The 25113-nt window shown below is 40.2% G+C and overlaps 1 protein-coding gene and 1 long non-coding RNA gene across 3 annotated transcripts in view; both read right to left on the bottom strand.

Moving 5' to 3' along the window:
• The window catches only part of LOC144683214 (UDP-N-acetylglucosamine transferase subunit ALG13-like), a 105256-nt gene that overhangs the window by 2158 nt on the left and 77985 nt on the right, over positions 1-25113 (bottom strand). The window contains exons 20-24 of the mRNA XM_078546171.1: positions 23056-23212; positions 5894-6068; positions 2008-2112; positions 1878-1918; positions 1120-1297 (exon numbers count right to left, since the gene is read on the bottom strand). Of these exons, the coding sequence (XP_078402297.1) occupies positions 1120-1297; positions 1878-1918; positions 2008-2112; positions 5894-6068; positions 23056-23212 (656 nt within the window). The remainder of the gene's footprint in view (positions 1-1119; positions 1298-1877; positions 1919-2007; positions 2113-5893; positions 6069-23055; positions 23213-25113) is intronic.
• Positions 7800-17776, bottom strand: LOC144683925 (uncharacterized). Of its 2 annotated transcripts, XR_013577366.1 has the most exons (4): positions 17657-17776; positions 15507-15542; positions 14415-14470; positions 7800-7877 (listed from the first exon to the last, which is right to left on the bottom strand). It is a non-coding gene; the product is annotated as an uncharacterized LOC144683925 (long non-coding RNA). The 2 variants fall into 2 exon arrangements; XR_013577365.1 differs by lacking the exon at positions 17657-17776 and having other exon boundaries at positions 15507-15583.

Here is a 25113-nt window from a genome sequence, read left to right on the forward strand (position 1 = left end):
CATTTCAGTATTCACTAGACTCAGACAAACCACAAGTTAGTCATTTTGTTATCTAAAAGTCTGAAATAAGCGATGAGGATCAATCGCTGTTCCCCATTTAGTTAGGTTCTAAACCCTGAGCACATGGCCAACTCCTAGATCATTATTCAGAAAAAGTGTGTTAAAATTGCCTCAGCCTCCAAGACTATTGGGTACGCTTGCTCAGAAAAGCGGCTTCTAATTTTGCCCGGTGGTCATAGGCCTGGCTGACCACAGCCGAGAATTTTCAGGTTTTTCAAAACTGAAATCCTAATTTAATGTTTTAAGTCATTAGCTCAACTTAAAAAAAAACATTGTTGCGAACTTTAATGCCTAGAACTCATTCTGGTTCCTTTTGTGTTTGTTATGGAATATGATTCACATACCTGTCTTGAGTTCAGAACAGAATTGCTTAATCATTTTAAATAGCTTGGTTTAAATCATGGGGAGTGGGGGGACAGAAGGGGTGGGGAGGGGAAGTTGGGAATTGGTGAAAGAAGTGCCAAATCCACTGCGCTGCCCAATCAGCCACACTGTTATGATCATAAGTCTTTCTGCGAGAGTCCCATGAGAAATAAGATTAAGTGGTGTCAATCTGGTTCTGCCCACCTATTACTAAACCCGATAATTAATTGCTGCATCTGAAGAATCACATTCGGCATCCTTTAAAAGCAACTTTAACATTTAGTTTAGTAAAGTGGGAACAGCTATGGAGAGTGTTTCTTTTTTAAAATTCAGAGCATGAATGACACGCCAGGGATAGTTATTGAAAGTTTATGTATGAAGCTGAAAAATATTTCACATAATGTGGTCATGTGGGCAGCACCCCAAGAACTGGACATAATTCAGAGCTACTGGTCACTCTCAGAATGGCTAAGGTGGAAAATGGATAAAATGTGAAACTGGTGCAGTCAGGATTAAGGGTGTGGTTCTTGGAGTAGAATACAATGAGCTTTACATATAGTGAAGCCATTCCTGACCAGAGTGCATGATACTCTATAAAAACGAGAGATTTGGACAATTTCCCTTCCCGAAACTGATTGAAAATTCAGACAGACATGGGTTTTTGTATTAAAATCTGAAAATATAAAATAAACTTGCCATTAGACATAGTGTCAGAGGAACTTTGATGGTCCTCATTTCTCCCGCTGTCACCATACACATGTGGCATGGTTGACTGTTCAATAAACTGGGAAGCTGCAGGGAATGCTGGGTATACATCCATTGGTTGCTGTTGAGGCACATAGACCACTGAGTGCCAATAGTTTTGGTGGCAACACTAGAAACAAGAGAGAAATGAACTCAAAACTGACCAGAACCAAGAAAATTATGATTTTCAACTTGCTTTGTACAAAAAAAAGCGCTGAATTTTCAACATGGGTTTTACCAATAAATATGAACTCAAAATAGTTATATAAATATACATTGAAAATTCAGGTTGTAACCCACACACTTATAATCAAACTCAAATAGTGTTTACTACTAATCTCCCCAAAAGACAATTTATATCATTAACCCATTAAGTAATAATTTTGTTCCACTTGACCAACGTACGCTAAAGTCTCAATCAATCTAGTGGTCTCAGCTTTAAATGGAAATTTAAGTCAAGTGTTGCTTTAACAGCATCAAGAGGTTTGCAGAGAACTTCATGTATATTCATATACATAAATCTTGTATAAAAGTTATGGGCCACCATTTAAAATGAAGTATGTGCGTGTTAGTAAAACTAAGTACTGAAAAGATGTTCTGAAGTTCTACAGAATGGATGGCTCATTTGAACAGTTTTTGAAAAATGTCAGAAAGGACGGTGGATTTTGACATTTGTGGAACCACGTGCCTGCAATTCCCATTAAACTCACCTGCAAGCCAAGGTTGAAGTAATACTGAACCACCTTTCTATCTAAAAAGAGACATCAAATAGACTTTTGTTACTATAAATCTTGAGCATTTGTGAACTTTGGTTTTGTGCCAAGTGAAAGGGTCTCTCACCTCGAGGGAGATCATTGCCATTGGGATCACAGGAATATGGTGGAGGTGCTGGTGGTGCAGGAGAACTCATAGTTTCACCCATTTCATTGACAGGAAGGGGAGGACCTGAATGGAAGTGAAAACAAAATACATATTAGAAAGCACTACTACCAAAAGGGGGGGGGCGGGGGGGGCGCGGAACAGGAAACATGTTCCAGTTCCAGGTCACTGCTGGAGCATGCATAATTTGAGTGCAGATTGTACATGGGACAGTACTGGGCTAAATGGGATGATTAACCATTATACCAACATTCATTGCACCAGTTTAGGATGTGAACAGTAGTCAACAGTGAAATATCCTGGGGTTACCAGTGCCTTTGGATCCATACCCTAAGCAAATGCTGACCTTGACTAGAGAAGGGAAGGTGGCTAACTAACAAAAGCAGATTTCACTTTGTGCTGGTGATCAGTGGGCCAGTATATAGCAAAATAAAATTAGGCTTTAATTTCAAGCAACTTGTATTCCATGTTTAGTGATAAAAGTTTACACGTGAATACTTGTAGTATGAAAACGGTCACTAAGACCTAAAACAAAGCCTTGACAAAAAAGTGTTTATTTACTCAGGATGTATTTTTTTTTAAAAAGAGAGGAACAATTACAAGGACACATCGAAGATCCCTGCATCAATCCACCGGATCAACTTTATATTTTTAGAACTTTGTGCAGATCATGGTTTGTGAATTATATTTCAGGGCAGGAAAACCTTACAACTGATTCAAAGAATCCTTACGCAATATTTACTTTCCCCTTCACCCTCACTACCATCAAGGATACGATGAGAGGGATACAATGAGAGGTATAAAAGTAACTAACACTGGACAGGAAAGCGTGGTGCTTTTTCTTCCCCTGACCTTTCACTATGTCATGGAGTCAATGAAAGCACATGCTAGCTGTTTTACAATATATGAAGAAAGGAGAAATGACTGCTCTAATCAAATTAAATTTAAACAAAAAAAAAGTCATAACCCTAAGTGCTTTTGGTTCAGGGACAAATGATTTCAGGCATCGTTTTTGCAACAATCAATTCTAATATTTTATAATTTGTAATGCTTCCAATTGAAACACTAAAGTATAAAAATCAATACAAAAAAACTGAACTCATGTTAGCTTAAAGTAGGAAAATTGGAGCTTTGGCTGCCGTCATATTTCTGAAAGACTAAGAAAAGAGTACCATCTACTGGAGTTTAAAAATAGTGCAAGAGGTACTAAGTGGCTAGATTTCTTTTTCCACCTCAAATGATCTGCTCTGCAAGCCATGGGAAAATATATTGTGCGCCAGTGTAAGAAAACCTTTTTGTAAACTGGTTTATAATTTCATTATCGCTTTAAATAACTGCATATACAGAGCACCTCATCACTTCCTCAGGCCAACCCAAAGTGTTATACAACTGCTGCTGCTTGTAGCAGGTCCCATCAAGGTATGTCATGCTTGTCTGTCTCGTGCCATCCTCACATATTCACTGTAGCTTGTCTGCAATCGGCCTGTGACATCCGTCAGCCAACTACACCTAGGTCGATCTCTCTTTCTGCTGCCCTCCACTTTGCCCTCTAGAAGAGATCTCTGTAGCTTTTCAGCTCTGATCAAATGGCCGAAATACTGACATACAATACTGATATACAACTAGTGGATTATTTTTAAGTTCAATAAACATTACACAGGCAACAGTGGAGGCCAATTTGGTCATAAGGATCCCAACAAATAAATGAAGAGATGATTCACTTATGACAATATTAGTTGCAAAGAAACAGACTAGGGGCAGGATTTTGCCCTTGATTGGAGTGCTCTGCGGGGGCGGGCAGGAAGCAGACCACTGCCTGAAATTGGCACCGCACCAAGGTTTCACGCTGGCGGGCCAATTAAGGCCTGCCCAGTGTGAAACGTGAGCCAAGTGCTGCCTGTGCGGGGGGGGTGGAGTGCGAGCTGGCTGAGCACAGCCTTCGCGCATGCTCACAACTGAGCACTGCATAATCCCCGAGGCACGGAGCTGTCTCAGGGAGATGAAGAGATATTTTAAAAATAAAAATATAATAAAACATGTCCCCTCATATGACTCTGTCATGTGAGCAGGGACATGTGATGAAAAATTGAAGTTTTTATTTTTATTTGCTTTTGGAAACCTAATCCCGCCCGTGGATGAGGTTTCCAAAAAAATGCAAAGGCCACTTGGCCTTTTCGCCTTCCCCACCAACCGTTGGGCGAGCAGCAAAAAAACTGTGTTAATTGATAACTCAATGGCCTTAACAGACCTTTTCATTGTCGATGGGTGTGCTGCCGGCTCCAGCATGCGCCCAACGACTGAACTATTGCATGACTGCGCGTTGACGTGGGCACGCTTGGCTCAACGCGTGTCATTTCACACTCAAGCACGTTGGGCACGTGCCCGCCCGCCAAGCAAAAATCTCTGCCCTAGGAGAACTTGCTGCTTTTATTTGAATAGTGCCGTGCATTTGCATCCACAACTTAAAGTGTTAAGTCAGATGAATTTTCAGATGTGCCATTTAAAAGTGTCAAAATGATTTGATAGGGTAGACAGAAACTATATTTCCTGCTTTGGGAAATTTAAAACAAGGCGACATGAAATCATAAGTAGGTTATTCAGGAGTGAGATAAGGTCGCACTTCCCCCCGCCTCCCCCCTCCCTCCCTCTTACACAATGGATGGTGGAAATCTGAAAAACCCTCCCTCAGAAAGGCTATAATTTCTAGAATAGGTGGAGCGTTTAAAACAGAGATAGATTTTTGTTAGGCAAGAGTATCAAGGCACGTGACGCAGACAGGCAAACAGCGTTGAGGCACAGATCAGTTATGATTTGATTGAATTTTGGAGCAGTTTAAAAGGGAGCTGAATGGTGTAATACTGTCCTTCTTCCCATGAAATTTGGTGCATATAGTTGGTGTATAATTTGCTGCTGTACTTGGAACACTTTCAGCTTCTAGTACAGACATGTTTGTGCAAAAGCAATTTACCCATTATATGTATTGGGCTCGCTTCATCAATTTAGTGAAGAGGGGGCCTCGAGTCTAGGCTCAGAAAAGCGCACATTCATCAATTTAGCCACAATGATTTCCCTAGAGCCATTTGAGTGATTGTCATTTTTTAAGGGCAGATGAAAGGTGACCCAGAATCTGGTGCAATCTGTAAAAAGTGTCGCCAATTTCTCAATAACTATCCTTTTTAATTGCAATTGTCTTTCAATTACTCTTATGGTGGTTATTAATAGCTTGACAGCGTAAATGTTTATTGAAAAATAATGAATACCACTGGCGTCGTCCCACATAAGGTCAAACTTTGATACAGGACTGGGGTTGTTTAAGGCTTAATGACAGGTGATCACACTTTAAAACGAGAGGTGAACAGCTACTTGAACTGCTCATTTGATATGGTTTAATTTAATGCAATGATAATGAAAAAAATGGTTAGTACCATTTGTCTGATGTAGGTGGCTAACTGGGATAAACAGGAATGGTATAAATGGTGGGGATTATACTAGGGATGCTTTCCTACTTCTGGTTATCTCAGACCCCCCCGCCCTTTTTCTCTTCTCCACTAAGAAATATGCTGGCGGTATATTTTTCCTCCATTAAACGATCTCTGTTTTTCTGTTGTGAGTGGAATACCAAGTATGAAGATTTCCACGTTTCTATCAGCAGCCAAGTGAATAGGTTTTTGTTATTCATGATATTATGGATTTGCACTACTGATGGCTTTTGCATGGTGTAACAAGAATTTATGATTAGTAATTACTTTGAAAAAACAAGCACTTTGTTCCAATCACAGCTAGAAATGTCAGACTACATGTACAGAAGCATCAAAACTCAGAATGCGTCAATTTTTGGATTATATACCTGGCCTCCCAACAGGATGAGAAGGTACAAGGACAGGTGATACAACAGTCTGCTGTGGCATCGTGGTGTAGGTGACCGAAGTTTGGCTCATTTCTGCCGAGTTAGTGGAGAAACCTGCAACTGGGGGTGAGCTGCCACAGTTGGATGTTGATTCCACTGATGAATTTACCATCATCTAGGATTAATAAGAAAAAACACAACATACATATATTTCAAAAATAAACACACCGCTTAATTATAAATTCAAAAGTTTACAGCTGCAATGTTTTAATAACTGTTTATAAGAGAATACTGATGCCATGATCAATACTCTAAATTACTGGTACCAAGGCAAGTATCATGCATGTCACACAAGTGCCAGGCAATGATCATCTCCAATAATAGTCTAAACCACCTGCTCTTGTTATTTAATTGCATTACCATCACCAAATCCCCCTTCAAAAACATTCTGGAGGTCACAATTGACCAGAAACTTAATTGAATCAGTCACAAACAACTGTGGCTACGAGAGCAGGTTAAAGGCTGGGTATGCAGCAGTGAATATACTTCCTGACTCCCCAAAATTTTCCACCATTTATAAAAGACAAGTCAGGAGTGTGATGGAATGCTCTCCACTTGCCTGGATGAGTGCCGCATCAATACTCAAGAAACTTGACATCATCCAGGACAAAGTAGCCTGCTTGATCAGCACCCCAGCCACCACCTTAAAACATTCACTCCCTCCAACAATGGTGTACACTCAGCATGCACCATCACTGCAGCAACTCACCAAGGTGCCTCTAACAGTATCTCCCAAACCACATTGAAGGCAAAATAAAGCAGATGCATGGGAACATGATCACCTGCAAGTTCCCTTCCAAGTCATACAACATCCTAACTCAGAACTATATCACTGTCCCTTCACAGTCGCCGGGTCAAAATCCTGGCACTTACATCCTTAACAACACTGTGGGTGGTGCCTACACTACATGGACTACAGCAGTTCAAGGCAGCAGCTCACCATAACCTTCTCAAGGCCAATTAACATTAACTAATACTGACTTTACCAGCACAGCCACATTTCAAGAACAACTAATTTTAGAAAGCCACTCATCACCAATAGAACAGACTACTTTCATTTAGGGAACAGTGCCATGTTATCTTCATGGATCATACAGGTCAGATTCACAACAAAATCAGAGACTCCGTGTTGTTCAATCTTCACAGGGTCTTTGAACAACTCTTTAAATTACAGCCTAAGAAAATTGATTAAGTTTAACAGACTACAATTGAGCTGGTCAATTTCTTTATGCCATCAAGTGATCCAGTCAGTGATCTCATTTTCACCACAAAGTGCTCAACTCACAATAATACCAGTAATCATACGCATTAGTAGCAAAATCATTTTTAAACTCCTGCACATGGTCAGTCAAAAATATGCAGTGTATCAGATGTCACACAATGCGTCTGGGAGGATTCACATGCTGTTACTAATATTGTCAAAACTTAAACTAATTTGCTCTGGTATTGGCTAGTTTGGAAATAGATTTCACCTCTTCCAATTCCTAAATTAAATAACAAGCAGTGGATGAATCAGCTAAGTTTATGGCGAAACAATCAGGTTTAAAAACATTAGAATTTTTGCAAGATATGGAATGAAATAGATTATATGTTATCAATGGTCAAAATTTGGCCTGTAGGCCAGGCATTCAACAGTTACAAGCATTTTGTTATGCAATTTCCAGGAGGTAAAACATACACCAACTCACTTGCTAATGTAATTGTTACATCCATTAAACAGAACAGTTTGAAAAGTGGAACTATATTCAGTTGTTTTATTAAAAGAAATCAATATTTACCCCTATTCAACACCAGATTAAGGACAGGAATAAAACCTACTGCTTTCTTCTAGGAAAAAAAAGTGTACCTGCTGTGAATAACTGAAATGTGCGTCAACCTGGCCCTCCTGGGGTGACTCTGCAGCAGAACATCCTTCCTGAAGAGACTACAAGACAAACAAATCATTTTTTTGTCCCACACCTCCCACTATTCCTCAGCTAAGGCCTATGAAGCCAGACCATCAGTCCAATTGAGACACTTAGAGACTACTTAAAAAAACAACTCTCACTATCCGATTTGGATGATACAGGTGTACACATTAAAAGGGTAACCAGTAACCATCGAGATTCTGTATTGCAGCAGTGATCTGTAAGGCAGCAGCCTGATAATTCTGAACTCAAGTTCAGCAGTTCACAAAGATCAGAACCTCAAAGCTGAGTTACTGGCTTCAACTTTAAGCATTTTATTTTAAATCAATGAAAGGTAATGCAATCTGATATCTAGGACTTAAAACATATCACAAGACATGAAAAAATGTCAATGTTCCCCATACAGCTTAAATTGCAAACTATTTTCTGGGTATTAAACGTACAAAGGACAAGTTGGAAACATTTTACTCCTTCCCTTGCTCTTAAAGGATGTGGATGAGGAACTTCAGTTGTGTTGACAGATTGGAGAAGTTGGGACTGTCTTCCTTGAAGAGAAGGTTGAGAAGAGATTTGATGGAGGTTTAATAAAATGAGGGGCCTGGACAGAGTAGATAAGGAAAAACGGTGGAAGGATTGAGAACAAAGCAGCACAGATTTAAGATAATTGGCAAAAGAAACAATGGCAACATGAAGGAAATCCTTTTTATACAGTGAGTGGTTAGGATCTGGAATGCACTGCCTGAGTGCGCACTGGGGGCAAGTTCAATCGAGGCATTCAAGAGGGAAAAAGGAAGAACATGCAGGGCTACAGGAAAGCAGCGGAGGAGTGACACTAGGTAAACTGCTCCTATGGAGAGTCAACACAGACACAATGGGCCGAATAGCCTCCTTCTGTGCTGCAACAATTCTGTGATTCTGGAAAGCACATTAGTTTCTTGAATTTTCAGCTCAAGGTCCAAAAGGAACCCCATCCATTTGGGCAATCCTAAATTTCAACTGCAATGCAACCTGGTTTCTTGAATTGCACATGGTATTCAGGACAACGTGTTTTTGACATTATTTCTCCCGGCAGTTTGTTTCTCCATACATAATGGGTATCTGCATGGCACGTGTCATATAAAGTTAATAGTTCCATTCTCAAAATCACAAAGATTCACTGTAGGTGTTGGAAAACAGTAGACAGGGTGGTTCATACCACAGATTTTGGCATGGCCATTTAATGCCTGGTCAGGATTGGAGAACAAATTAAAAATATTAGCATGAGTAACACTTTTATTCAGATTTTGATTCCCAAAAACAGTCAGAAGGTCATCATCTTTCTGGCCATCACAGTCTGCATGAGCTTCATCCCATCCCCAGCTTCATCTTACCACACCAGCAGATCCTTCTACCCTTTTCTTCCCATATGCTTATCCAAATTCCTCTTAAATACATCTGTGCTACTCACCTCTAATCCTTGTGGTAGCATGTTTCACATTTATAGCATTAAAGAAGTTTCTCCTGAATTTTGTATTGGATTTGTTACTGACTAGCTTATATTTCTGACCTCCATTTTGGACTCTCCAGAAGTGAAACCTTCTCTCTATAAATACCCTGTAAGATTCCTTTCAAAATCTTAAAGACCACTACCAGGACAAAAGAGCTGAACCTCAAAGGTGAGGTGCGAGTGACTTGCCCTTGACATCAAGACAGCATTTGACCGAGTGTGGCATCAAGGCGTCCTAGCGAAACTGAAGTTAATGGGAATCAGGAGGGAAACGCTCTGCTGATTGGAGTCATATCTACCACAAAGGTGGTTGGGGTTGTTGGAGCTCAATCATCTCAGTCCCAGGACATCATTGCAGGAGTTCCTCAGGGTAGTGTGCTAGCCCCAATCATTGTCAGCTGCTCCATCAATGACCTTCCCTCCACAAAGTCAGAAGTAGGGATGTTCGCTGATGATTGCACAATGTTCAGCTCCATTCGCGACTGCTCAAATACTGAAGCAGTCTGTGCCCATATGCAGCAAAACCTGGACAAGATTCAGGCTTGGGCTGACAAGTGGTAAATAACATTTGCGCCACACAAGTGCCGAACAATGACCAACTCCAACAAGAGAGAATCCAACCATCTCCCCTTGACATTCAATGGCATTACCATTGCTGAATCCTCCACTATCAACATCCTTGGTTTGGGGGGGGGGGGGGGGGGGGTTACCATTGACCAGAAACTGAATTGGACTAGTCATATAAATACTGTGGCTACAAGAGCAGGTCAGAGACTGGGAATTCTGCAGCAAGTAACTCACCACCTGACTCCTCAAAGGCTGTCCACCATCTGCAAGGCACAAGTCAGGAGTGTAATGGAATACTCTCCACTTTTCTGGATGAGTGCAACTCCAACAATACAAGAAGCTCCATACCATCCAAAACAAAGCAGCCCGCTTGATTGGCACCCAATTCACCACCTTCAACATCCACTCCCTTCACCACCGACGCACAGTAGCAGCAGTGTATACCATCTACAAGATGCACTGCAGCAATTCACCACGGCTCCTTCAACAGCATCTTTCAAACTTGTGGCCTCTACCACATCGAAGGACTAGGGTAGCAGATGCATGGCAACACCATCAACTGCAAGTTCCCTTCCAAGTCACACACCATCCTGTCTTGAAACTATATCGCCATTCCTTCACTATTGCTGGGTCAAAATCCTGGAACTCCTTCCCTGGCGGCATTGTGGGTGTTTCTACACATGGGCTGCAGCGATTCAAGGCGCTGGCTCACCACCACTTTTCCAAGGACAATTCAGGATGGGCAACAGAAAAGCACTGGACTAGCCAGCAACACCCACATCCCATTAAAGGATTTTAAAATGTCTCCCCTTAGACTATTTTTCTGGAGGAATAAAAACAACCGCCTGTTTAGCTTTTCCTGATAAACATATCTTCTCAACTCTGATACCATTCTTGTGAATCTTTTTTGCACCTTGATCAGTGCCTAAACCCAAGAAGGGAGGTGTTGAAAAGGGGTCAGGTGAAGGAAGGTTTATAAATCTGAAGGCAAAGGTCAAGGCAATAGAGCACGGTAGCAATTTGGGTAAAGATAGGCAGAGTGTGACGGGAAAGGATAGAGAGTTTAATAGTAATAGTGCATCAGTGAATAAGGTCCATGCGAAGAATAGTTAGATAAAATTAAAGGCTTTTTGAACCGATGAAGCATTCTTCATAAGATAGATGACTAGTGCCAAAGAGAGATAAAAGGTTTAGATCTAATCATCATTACAGAGACGTGGTTACAAGGTGAGTAAAGTCGGAAAAAAAATTGAAAGCTACACAGCATTTTGAAAAGACAAAGGAAAAGGAGGAGTAGGCCTCATAGTAAAAGATGACAAGAGCAAGAAAGGATCTTGGTACAGAACCAGTATGTGTGGCGATTTGGCGAAACAGGGGTCAGAAAATGCCTTTGGAGTTGCCTTCAGGCCCCCTTACAATAGTTATACTGTTGGTCAGAGCATTGAGTAAAAAGAGAGTTTATAAAAGGAGGCAATGTAATAATCTTGGGGGACTTTAATCTTCACATAAACTGAATAAAATTGGCAAAGGTAATTTGGAAATGAGTTTGTAGAATGCTTTTGCAATAATTTACTGAACAATACCTTGTGGGAAAAAACTAGGGATAAATCAATTTTAGATCTAGCGCTTGTAATGAGGCAGTGTTATTTTGTAATCCCACAGCAAAAGATCTGGGAGGAAAAAAGTGATCATAATACAATTGAATTTCACATTGTGACTGGAGTTTGGTGCTCCTGAACTCAAACAAAAATCTTTAAAAACAGTCAATTATATAGGTTGGAAGGGAAACCTGGCTGGATAAATAGACTAAAAGGTATGGTAGTCAATAGGGTAACATTTAAAGAAACAATTCAAAATGTTCAACAAAAATACATTCCACCAAAAAACAAAAACTCAGCAAGGTAGAGTTATCCTTGGGTTATTAAGGGAAGTTAAGGATAGCAGTAGATTTAAAGAAAAGGCTATATACTGTTGCAAAGAATAGTGGTAAGTTTTAGAATTAGGAGTGTTTTACTCCTAATAATGCTCAAAATAAAAGCGGAAATTTTAAATGACATGCGGCTTCCTTCAGGCTGTGATGCGAGGGCATTTGTCAGCTTTTAGTCCCTTAAATCTCTCCAAAATTTTGCCTCTGCTGATATTAATTACCTTAAGTTTCTCTTATTAGCCCCTTGGTTACCCTCTATTTCTGGTATGTAATTTGTGCCCTCTACCATGAAGACAAATGAAAATATTTGTTCAATGTCTCTGCTGTTTCTTCATTCCATGATGATTTTTCTTGTCTCCCTCTAAGGGGTCAATGATTATTTTAGCTGCTCTCCTGTTTATATACACTGGGGAGTTGGGGGGACTCTTACAATCTGTTTTTATATTCCTGGTTAGTTTTTTCGCTTTTTAAAAAAAAAAGTCAACTTTTTCGTTGCCCTTTGCCGGTTTCAAAAAACAATCCCCAGGACCTGATCACCTAACATTCTGGAGTTCTGAAAGAAGTAGCTACAGAGAAGGTTATGTTTTTCCAAAAATACCTAGATACTAGAATGGCCCCAGTTAATAAATGTAATACCTCTATTCCAAGAGAGGAAAAAGGGCAGAAAAATCAGGGAACAACAGGCCAGTTAGACCGACAGCTACTGGGAAAATGCTGGAATCTATTATTAAGGAAGGTACTTAGAGTCACTGTACAATCAGACAGAGTCAACGTGGTTTTACAAAAGGGAAACAGCGTTTGACAAATGTATTAGAGTTTTTGAGAATGTAAATAGTAGGGTAGATACAGGGGAGTCAGTAGGTGTGGCATAATTGAATTTCCATAAGTTATTTGGTTAAGGTACTCCACAAAAGGTTAATTCACAAGAGTAGGGCTCATCAGGGGTAATATATTAACATGGATGAAGAATTGATGAACAGACAGGAAGCAGAGAGTAGGGATAAATGGGTCATTTTCAAGTTGCCAAGCTGTAACTAGTGGATTACTGCAAGTATTAGAGCTGAGGCCTCAGCTATTTATTATCTATATTAGTGAAGTGGACGAAGAGACCGATAGCAACGTATCTAAGTTTGCTGATATGAAGCTAGGTGGGAATGTAAGCTGTGAGGAGGACAGAAAGAGTCTGCAAAGATATAGGCAGGTTAAGTGAGTGGGCAAAAAAGTGGCAGGTGGGCTACAATGTGGGGAAGTGAGAGGTTACTCACTTTGGTAGTAAGAATAGAAAAGCATATATTCCACAAAGGCGTAAAACTTGTAAATGTTGATGCTTAGAGACAGACTTGCTTATGCTCGTACAAAGAACACAAAGTTAGTATGAGGTACAGCAAGCAATTAGGAAAACTAAAGGCATGTTGGCCTTTATTGTAAGGGGATTGGAGCACAATTATAAGGAAGTCTTGCCACAATTGTATAGGGCTTTGGTGAGACCAAAGCTGGAAAACTCCGCAGAGTTTTTTTTTTCCAGAACTAAGGAAAATACTTACATTGGGGGCATTACATTGCAGGTTCACTAGATTGGTTCCTGGGGTGAGAGATGGTTGTTCTATGATGCGAGGCTGAGTAAATTGTGCCTATACTCTTTAGAGTGTAGAAGAATGAGAGGTGTCCCATTGAAATATAAAAGATTTGAAGGGGCCTGACAGGGTAGACAGAAGTGGTTTCCACTGGCTGGGAATTTCTAGAACACAGGGCCACAGCCTCAGGGTAAGGGGTTGATCTTGGAGATGAGGAGAAATTTCATCCTTAAAGGGTTGTGAATCTTTGGATTTGTCTACATCAGAGTACATGGGTGCTCCAGGAATATTTAAGGCTAAGACAAGACAGCCTTTTTTATTTCAGGGGGTTAAGGAAAGTAAGCAGTGGGTGAGAAAGTGGAGTCAAGGAAGAAGACTCACTGCTTGGTTTGCTTTTTTTAAAAAAAAAATGGAAAAGTAGCCTTATTAACACGTATCACTACTTTTAGTGCTTTGTATACCTGTACCCCTAGATCTTTTTGCTCCTCTACTCCATTTAGACTATTATCCAAGCAGTACATGGCCTCATTCTTCCTAACAAGATCCACCATCTCACAATTGCGCATATTGGAAATCATCTGCCAATTATGTCCCCATTTAATGCCAACATTGTGGAAAATTCTCATATGATTAGTGGTTCCTGAGGATATATGGTACTATCCAAGGTAAAGGTTTCTGGGCGGTCTTAAAAGGGAATATATGTTAAACAAACATTAACATTAATGTGGAATGATGACATATTTGCTAAAAAAAGAAAAATACTATTTGAATAATAAATACATATAATGGAAAACTATCTAGTACATTTTGAATGTCTTGCTATCAGGTGCATCATGCATTGTCACTAAAATTAAAACTATACAAATATTGAGTTGGTTATTTGGTCTATTAGGCATAAAACTTTTGAAATTTAATTTATGCTCAAATTTAGCACCTTATTCAAAAACACAGGTAAAAGAGGCTACCTTAAAATGAAAATTATTAATTGAAGCATACTTACTAGGTTAGCTGTGGATTCTGCTGTACTATACACTGTTGGATCTGAATATCCTGAATCTGTGAAAGAATTGAAGTTATGCATTTTTGGAAACCAGCAAGGCAAAGAACCAATTACACTTAAAATAATAAAGAGTATTTGACTGAAATGCTGAATATCCAAAATAACATTTTGTCAGCTTAAAATTGAAACCGGTGAGCTTGTTTCCTACCGATATGCTCTGGTTGCTTGGAGATGTGTAAAAAACATGCTGCCTATAATTGCACATTCTCAGAGGAGGAGCAAGGAACAAGTTATAGACAAGGGGAAGGAGAAAACAAAAGTCACCAAGCCCCCTCATGTCTTAGAACCTTAGTGCAGAAGGGGGCCCATTCAGCCAGTTGTGCCTGTGCTTACTTTTTGGAAGAGCTGTTAAAGTCTCATGCCAGCGTTCTCCACATATCTGTCTGCTTAGCAGGAACTGCATTTGGTTGGCAGTGTCACATCAAGACTGTGGCTACAAAAATAGGACAAAGGCTGGATGCTGTGCAATGAATGATTTATCCTCTGACCTGTCAAAGCCTTTCCCCACCATCTATAAAGACTCAAATACATAGGGTGATGAAGTAGTCACCATTCACCTGGAAGATGTCCAACACATAGCGGCTGAGCTGGTCACTTGACTGTGCCCTTGTCATTTCTCAGTCATTCAGCTGATGTAATTACAGTATGCAAGATCTATGTATGCACTGTAGCAACTCATCTTTACATCAGGAAAAGAGCAGAAATGTCTTGGAATCACTACCTCCATTTGCCCCTCCGTCATAAATCATCCTAACTTGGACTTTTACTGCCAGTCAATATCCTGGAATTCCCCATTTAACTATAGGAGCACATGACCACCACCAAAATCTATGGGCATGAGGGGGTGAACAATAAATGTGGCCTGGCCAACAATGCCCATATCCAGAGAAAAATAAAATTCAATACAACTTCATAAACTTCTTTTAGAACTCTACAACAGAAAAAAAATATTTATTAATAGAGCTTATTGAAGTTTCATTAACATTGCTGTAACTTCACTGCAAACTCTACTACTGTGTACACCATACCAACCTGTTGCTGCATAAATAAAGTCTTCATGATATTCTCCTGAGAACAGAAATAGCAGTCAAATTTTCTGGAGATGAAAATTTGTGAAACTCATAAGAAAAAGCAGGCATCAGCAAGAAGCCACGTTAAAAAGGATCAACATGTCCAAGCCAGCTCTTTTACTCAGTGAAGCTAGAATTTAAAAATATTTGAGCAATCTGCTCAAACAAAAAAATTTATTGCTTCAAGATTAAATGGTTACAACATCTGAAAAGCAAAAAAAAAAACAAAATTGTAATCAGAAAACCAAATTACTAAAACAAACATCGTCACTTTTCACCCAGTAGGCTTAATGTATCTTTCACTATATATAACATGAAGCCAGATGAGACTTAAATGGATAGAACATGCCTCCGCTGAACTGATGGAACATACAAGTTCCATCAGTTCAGTGCAGGTATGTAGAAAAAAAAAGAATCACTGGTGACCTGCCAGTATTGAAGATACAATATCAATGGCAAATATGCACAAATGGCTACTTTAAATTTCAGTGTAAAATTTATACATAGCCACTCAATATCTGTGACGGTTCAGTAAATAAATGCAATGTCACTGGTGGAAAATCCTTCAGACACCTTGGTTCTACTCAATGGAATTCCCTCCAAGTCTCTGCTTTTGCACCTGTCTTTATAGGCAAAGAATCTATAGGAGATAGGGTTAGAAACCTGTTAGAAAGGAGGAAGACATGAAGTAGGAATTCATGGCAGTTCCTTAGCGAGTAGCTGAAATTGGGTAATAATCTCTCTTTGCGCTCTGTTTTGTGGCTACTTCTATAAATTAAGTACATCAATGATGTGGCAAGATAGCTGGGGGTGGGGGGGGAATCCAAATTCACAGACAAAACCAAAATAGGAAGATAAGTAAATAATTCTGCAGCACAAAAGCTACAAAGTGATGAAAAAGGCGAAACATAAAAGTGGCAGATAAATTTCAGTGCAAGTGTGCAGTGGCTATTTGGACTTAAAATAACTGAATATTGGGGGAATATTGGATGATGTAGAAAAGCAGATTGATTTAAGGCTCTGGTTTACAAAACATAAAACAGCACCTGAAGTAGAGACAACCACCGATAAGATCAGCTGAATACTTGGTTTAAATGGCAGAAGATATAGAATATACAAGTCAAGATAGAATGATAAATCTATATATAAAACCTTAGTACAGTCACATGTGGAGCAGTGGCTCCACATTGTAGGCTGGTGTTGAGGCAAGAGGATGTGTAGTACAGGTTCCATACATGTTGTATGGTATGAGGAAATACAAATTAGGAGGTTTTAACAGCTGAGGCTGTTGTCATTACAACAGAGAAGATTATGGGAACAAGATACAAATGGACTGCTTTCAGTGTGTGGTCCCTTTAAATTTTGTTGGTCCTGCAGAACAAGGCCTGAGCAGTGTCGTCCAACTCAACTTTCCAGTGGTTGTGAGGCTTATGGAATGTGTTTTGGAGCTGAAAACTGAAGCAATATTTTTTTTTTTAAAGAATATATTAGATAGGCAATTGAATGAAAGGCAGGTAAAAAGGATATAGGTGTAGGGTTAGCATACTGGCGTAGGGCTTGTGTGGACGACATAACATCAAGATCAACTATTTCAGTTGAACGGCCTGCTTATTTGTTGAATTTCTGTGCTTTTACCCTTCTTAGGTTTTGCTTTCCAATGAAGGTGACCAACTTAGTCAACTTTTATAACACAGCATTAAGTCCTAGAATCTTCCTGGTCAGCAGTATAAGTCTGCTTGTCAAACATACATATGATGAATCTAATCATGGAAGATCATAAACCCACTTGATCGTCTGGTTACTGTAAAGGCAGTCACATTTTGAGGCACCCAGACAGTGGGATCAAAATTGAATCTTAGTCTCGACTAGTTTTCAAACTTGACTATCCTCCATGATGTATATATACACACAAGTTTTGATAGATAAAGCAAGGAAAGCAACCCTGCCAGTCAGTCATTCGTGTTATGGTAAAGCCCACAAATACAATATGCACCCACCATCCCAACTAACTGACAGTACTGAAACCAGATTTAAGAAATTCACAAGTGACAATTTACAAAATAAAACTAGTGCAACTAGATTGATGGAAACTCTTCATACGTTTCTACTCACCACCATCACTTGGCTCATCAGCCTCTTCAGAGGAGGAATTGACTTGTTTACCAACAGAGACTGGGCTTCCTCTTCTGGTTACCCAGTACCCAGGTGGAGCTGGTAAAATTGGAGAGGAAGCTGACTGGTTCTGGAAATGAGAAGTACAAGGGCACAATTAATTTAGCGATCTTCAGTTTTTGATGCATCATTTTTGAATTAAATTGAATATTCGTGGAAACTTTACATCAATGAAATTAAGATCAAGTAAGCTGCATCTCATAACACTGAAGTCCCATCATAATGCAACCAGAAATTAATGCCACATATTGTTGCACAATACTAAGTATTGAAGAATGGCAAACACTGAAAAAAGGTCTACAAAAAGTAAAGCAAACCAACTTCTGCAAGGAAGTATGGAAATCTTGTGCTACCCAGAGAGAAATCTGTCTTTCTACAAGTGCCTGAAAACTGCAATGAAGTACAGTCTTGTCATACAAGTGAAGACTGCAACCAATTTAAACTTTATGCACATTGTGCCACAAACAATAATATGCAATTGAGAAATAAATACTGTCTGGGACGTGTGCTCTTGGCACACATTTCCAGTACAGCTCCAGCATTGGCATCTACTTAACAAAGTGGAAAATTGCCCAGGTATGCCCTGTCCACCAAAAGCAGAACAAATTCATTCCAGTCAATTACCACCCCATCTGTCTGCTCTCAAACATTTGCAATGCAATGGAAGATGTTGTTGACAGAGCTATCAAGCAGCACCTGCTCACTGATGCTCACAGTTTGGATTCCGCTAGGACTACTCAGCTGCAGGTCTCATTACAGCCTTGGTTCAAATAGGGTCAAAAGAGCTGAATTCCAGAGCTGAGGTACATGTGTCTGCCTTTGAGTTCATGGCAGCATTCGACTGTGTGAGACAGAGTCCTATTAAAATCGAAATGCAATGGGAACAAGAGGGAAAACTTTCCACCAGTTCAAGCCATACCTAATAAAAAGGAAGATGGTTGTGGTTGTCAGGGCCAAATCAGCTCAGCCCTAGGGCATCTTATGAAAAAGTCTAACCATCTCTTCAGCTGCTTCAATGACCTTCCCACCATATGGTCAACTTGGAGATATTCACTGATGATTTCAGTGCTCAGTACCATTCATAACTCTTCAGGTAATAAAGCAGTATGCGGCAAGACCTGGATAAACATTCAGGCTTGGGCTGATGCGTGCTGTGAATGTTACTTGCCACTTAAGTGCCAGACAGTGATTATTGCCAACAAGAGAAAGTTTAGCCACCTCCACTTGACATTCAATAGATTTCCATCCTTAATGGGACCATGTAAATACTGTGGCCACAACAACCTATGGTGAGTAACTCAGTTCCTGACTCCCTAAAGTGTTTTCACCATTCACGAGACATTAATCAAGCGTGTGATGGAATGTGTTTCCCATGCCTGGATCAATGCAGCTCCAATAATACTCAAGGAGCTCATCATCATCCAGGACAAAGTAGCCTGCTTGACTGGCATCCCATCCAACACTGGCACACAGTGGCTTCAGTATGTAACATTAACAAGGTGCACTGTACAACTCTCCAAGGCTCCTTTCATCATTGGCCAAATCCATGACCTCCACCACCTACAGGGGAAAAAAAAGGACAGCTGGTGCATGTGAACACCATCACCAAGTTTACCTCCAAGTCACACACCATCCCGACTTAGAACTATAATTGCTGTTCCATCCCAGTTGCTGGGTCAAAAACCTGGAACTCCTTTCCTAGCAGCACTATGAGAGTATCTACACCACATGCACTGTAGTGGTTCAAGGTGATGGGCCACCACCTTCTCAAAGGCAATAGGAAATAAATGCTGACCCTTGCCAGTGGTGCCCACATCTCCTGAATGAATTAAAAAAAAACACTATGGTTTTTTTTGATATCCACGTGAAACACCCAAGTGAATCGAGCCTAGGTTTACTATCAGATCTGAAGAATTTGACAAGAAGTCCTCTGTCAACACTACATTGAATTGTCAGGCTACGTTTGTGCTCACTTTAGGAAATGCACTCAGTTGTAAGACTGTTTTTATGTGTTCCGTATTAGAATAGTTGATTATGAGTTGATTCTTAAATTGAATAGCTGGTACGCAATTCCATTACTATCCAGATGCTTTTCCATGTTTAATCAATTTTGCACCAACTTTGGCTGCTCAATAATCAGTTATGCCCATTTCTTCGGCTGTTGATCCTAGAAAAGTCCTGTCTCTATCTCGGCTCTACACTAAGATTATTAGGTTATTAACAAGAACACTAATTGTTAAAATCTAACTTTATTATCAGAAACTAACATCTAATCTTACAGTTTACTAACACTTGACTTTATAGATACCCCTCTTTGTAGGATAGTATAGTAAGGAAACTTAAGAATTAGATCACCGTACAGAAAAGATGTCAAGGTAGAGGGGACTCTGGGAGTTTACATCAAGCGATAAGCAGCTTGGTCACAGCAAAAATGGACAAGATCTTGAAGGCTGTCTGTGGAAAAACTGCTTTGTGAGAGTAGAATGTAGATGTTTCTCTACCAGATAAGGAACCATGGCATGTAAAAGCATTGAGATAGAAAGAACACTTTACTTATGCAAATATGTAAGGTTAGCAACAGCCACATTTAAATATTCCTGGTTGGTCAAGGAAAGTCAGCTCACACACAGGGCTGAAGATGCTGGGGAGGGGAGGGGGGGTGGGGTGGTGGTGGAGGAGAGAGAGAAATAGAGTGACAGAGAGGGCAAGAGTGAGAGAAACCATTTTGTGTGCTCTACCATCCAGATTGTCACATGGGAGTATGTTCTGCATTAAAGTCTAAATCACTGCCCAAGTTTGTTGACATAGTTTATCTGAGAGCTTAATAAACTTGTTCTCACTTTGAGCAAAGTCAATTCACAACAAGGCTTTGCTGCAATGTCTGTTCCTGCCTTAAAGGGGTGAAAGACCCCCCAAAACTTCACAACTCTGTTCCTACAAATTGTTGACTGCTCCTTACAACATGCCTTTCTCTCCACGTTGTGCTCTGGCTGCCATTTCCCTCTCAAGGAGGATCATGTTAGTATACAATTGAGAGGATCAAATTAGGAAGGGAAAGGGAGACGTAAAAGTGAAGGCAAGAAAGTGGGACAGGTTGTAACTGGGCAAAAATGAGAATGAGGAGGTGCATCAGACAAAGACCAGGAGGGAAAGTGCACAGAGTCAAAAAAAGCCAGCACAAGTGGCAAAATAGACAGCAGACTTAGATGTTCAAGTGGACAGAGGATTACCCAACTTAAAAGTAAAATAGAAACAAAAGTACTTGGGTGCAGAACAGTGTCTCCTTTCATTCAGATTGAGGTAGAGAGATGTAAAGGCATTGCAGAACACACAGGAAAGCAAGTTATCTTATTGCCTTCATATTGGTTTCCACAACCATCCTGGCGATGTCCTTTGTGTCCCTCAAGAGTGTAAAAGAACACTGACAACCAAAAAATACAACAGAAGAAACGAGACACACAAGGGTATCCCCACAATCATAAGCTCCAACATTTTAACTCACATAGGCAAGAGACAGCATGCATTGTGACTTTTTTATTCAATCTTGGGATGTGTCCGCTGTTAGCAAGGTCAGCATTTATTGTTCATCCTTAATTGCCCTTGAAACTGTGGTGGTGAACCACCTTCTTGAACTGCTGCAGTCCATGTGGTGTAGGTACATGTTGGTGCTAAGGAGGGAGTTCCAGGATTTGACCTAGCAACAGTAAATAAATGGTGAAATAGTTCCAAGCTGCTGTATGGATGAATGGATGGTATGTGACTTGGAGGATGTGTCCCTGTGTTTATTGCCCCTGTTCTTCTAAATGGAAGATGTTAAGGGTTTGGAAGTGTTGTCCAAGGAGCCTCGGTGAGTTGCTGCAAATGGTACACACTGCTGCCATTGTGTGGCAGTGGTGGAGGGAGTGAATGTTTTAAGGTGGTGGATGGCATGCCAATCAGGTGGACTGCTTTGTCCTGATGGTGTCGAATCTCTTGAATGTTGTTGGAGCTACACTCATCCAGACAAGTGGCGAGTATTCCATCATAGTCCAGGCTTGAGTCTTGCAGATGGTGAACAGGCTTTGAGAGATCTGGTGGTGAGTTTGTCCCCGCAGAATTCCAGCTTTTGACCTGCCCTTGCAGCCAATGTATTTATTTAGCTAGTCCAGTTAACTTTCTGATCAATGGTAACCGCAGGTGGTGATGATGGGGAATCAGCAATGGTAACCAAGGGGAGATGGTTAGATTCTGTCTTGTTGGAGATGGTCATTGTCTGACACTTGGATGGCACAAATGTTGCTTGTTATCTGCGCAAGCCTGAATATTGCCCAGGTCTTGCTGCATGCGGGCAAGGACTGCTTCAACATCTGAGGGGTATGAATGATACTGAACACTGTTCAATTATCAGCAAACATCACCCACTTTTGACCTTGTGTTAGGGTGGGGAGGGGCGAGATCACTGGTGAAGCAGCTGAAAATGTTTGGGCTGAGGGCACTACCCAGAGGAACTCCTGCAGTAATGTCCTGAGACTGAGATGATTGGCCTTCAGCAGCCACAGCATCTTTCTTCATGCTAGGTATGACTCCAAAACAGTGGAGAGATTTCCCCCACCAATTCCCATTGACTCCAGTTTTGTTAGGGCTCCTTCATGCCACACTTGGTCAAGTGCTGCTTTGACGTCAAGGTCAGTCACTCTCACCATATCTCTGGAATTCAGCTCTTTTGTCCATGTTTGGCTCAAGGCTGTAGTGGGGTTTGGAGCCAAGCAGTCCTGGTAGAACCAAAACTGCCCATTGCTGAGCAGACTGCTACTAAGTGAGGGCTGCTTGGCAATACTGTCAATGACACATTCCATCTACTTTGCTGGTGAATGAGTGTTGACTAATGGGGCAGTAATTTGCTGGATCAGATTGTCCTGCTTCTTGTGGACAGGATATATTTGGGCAATTTTCCACATCGTCAGGTAGATGGCATTGTAGCTTACCATAACCAATACCACGGGAGATCAACCTACATTAACCCTTGACTAAGGCACACACATTTATTAGTATTCTGCAACACTTCCCATTTCATAAAAATATATCCTCTAACATACTGAGCAATGCCACTGAGATATGCTCTTTAAAGATATAGATAAATGTGCATATAGCTTGTAAACACAAGTTTAATGCTAACCTTAGCATTAACACAAAAGCAAAATGCTGCAGGTGCTGGAAAGTTGAATTAAAAATAGTGGTGGAGAAAATGTTACCCAGAGTTTGATGCTGCCTGCGCTGAACATTTCCAGCATTTCTGTTTTTAACCATAAGATTTTTTGTCATCAAATATAAAAAAGGATATGCTGCAGCTCTTCACTCACATGTACAACAGGGAAAGTTGGCTCATTTCCTTCTTCAATTTCATAGAAAGTTACAGTTTCTTCAGTTGCTCTTGGTTCTTCCTCATTCTCTGGCATATAGCCAAACTGGCAATCCTTGTTAACATATTGAATGGGTTTACGACTTCTGCTGTAACAGCTAGTGGAAAATGGGAAAAGTTCACAAGCCACAATTAAAGCTATGAGAATACAGCAAACTAATTCTGTATATTTGAGGCTTACCAGTAGAAGGAACCCTTTCTCTTATGTAAAGGATGACATTTTGTACTTTAGCCATAATGAATCAAATGTACCATCCTTTAATTGTAATTTATGTCCATGCTTATTTTGGCCCCTATTTGTCAGAAACAATCCGCTGCTACAAATACTAGATTCATTCCAAAATCAGTTTAAGAAAAATAACAGCTATGCGATATGTCCTAATGCCAGAAAGTGCATCAGTTTCCCTTGAAGATGCCAAGATACTCTACTGTGGAAAATTGCAAAATTTTAGCCAGCAGGAATAATTGGGAAGGAAGAACAACATATTCTGAAGATCCAAGTCAATAAATAGCATTAGGAAAATCATGGAAGTTACATAGATTAACTTCTTGTCTAGCTTGCATTTGTAATGAGTTGAAAATCATATAAAACAAAGGAAGAGGAAACTTAATGGAGTGCATACTTTCACCACACTGTGCTAACCCAGTGCTATTACAATTACACAGCTCTTCTTCAAAGCTCGAACTACAAAGCTGAAAAATGAATTTTTATTAAGAGCTTCCATCTCACTGAGGACGCTATAAAGCAATTCACATCGAACAACCTGCTCTGAAATCTCTGCTCATTTTGTGACAGCAGTGACAAATTCCACAGCAGCTGAGAGAATCCACAACATTCTAAATAAAAAAAAAATAATATTCTGTCAAATCTTCCTATCATACAATGCTAACAGATTCTTTAAAAAAATTCCAGTATTCAGAGCTGCATCTTTGCCAAAAACTAATCAGCTCTTCCTTGGGCCAAGTTTTTGTACCAAGTTGTGTTGAAATCTGTCCAATAGTTTGAGAAATATTGTTTACAGATTAACAGGAGTGAAAACATTACCTCCACCCACCTTCAGTGGTGGGGCTGGAGGGAATTAAGGTGCCCCCAATATGTCTGTCCTTCACTTCCCCTCTGAATTTATTTTCTTCAGTTGTTCCTCCTTCAAGTCTTCCCTATCAAGGAACATTAGCAGGTCATCTGGTCTTGTACATTTACTAAAGCTGTTCCATAATTAATTAACTGGAAGCATCATAAATGGTCCAGACACACACTAACTCCAATTTTAGCTCTTGAGGGGGATCCAAGAATTCATTCGGCATCTTCCCCCAACCCTCCCCACTAGTACAAAAGCAAGACCCAGCATAACTATTTCAAAATAATCCAGAGTCGAAATCAGTGTTTCTAATTAAGTTTTATATTGTAAAAACATAATGCAGGTACACTTGAACTACACAATCATTTCTAAGAAATGCCAGTCTGCTCACATGCAACTGAAACTAGCTCATTTCAAGGCAACACCCAGAAGCAAGTTATCTGCCCGCAGGCATGAGGTATACGTCCATGTGTGAGGGAAAAGCAGTACTGCAGGACTTCAACATATGCAATAATGTGCCATCATTCTACACACTCCAATAGGCGGAGTAATGAGATTTTTAATTGGAATAGTGGGACATTTAGCCCCAAGCTTGTTCCGCTTGATCTGCAATCCAACTCCATATACTCATTTTTAGTTGGCAAGATGTGACGAGTGGTGTGTCACAGGGAACAGTGCTGAGGCCTCAATTATTTACAACTGATATCAATGACTTGGATGAAAGGATAGAATGGTATCGCTGCTAAATTTTCTGATACAAAGATAGCTAGGAAGGCAAATTGTGAAGAAGACATAATGATTCTGCAAAGGAATATATATAGGTTAAGTGAATCGGCAAAGGTTTGGTAGCTGGAGTATAATCTGGGAAAATGTGAACTTGTCCACTTTTGTCAGGAAGAATAGTAAAGTGGCATATTATT

Source organism: Cetorhinus maximus, chromosome 8 (genome assembly GCF_964194155.1).
Source record: "Cetorhinus maximus chromosome 8, sCetMax3.hap1.1, whole genome shotgun sequence".
Lineage (NCBI taxonomy): Eukaryota > Metazoa > Chordata > Chondrichthyes > Lamniformes > Cetorhinidae > Cetorhinus > Cetorhinus maximus.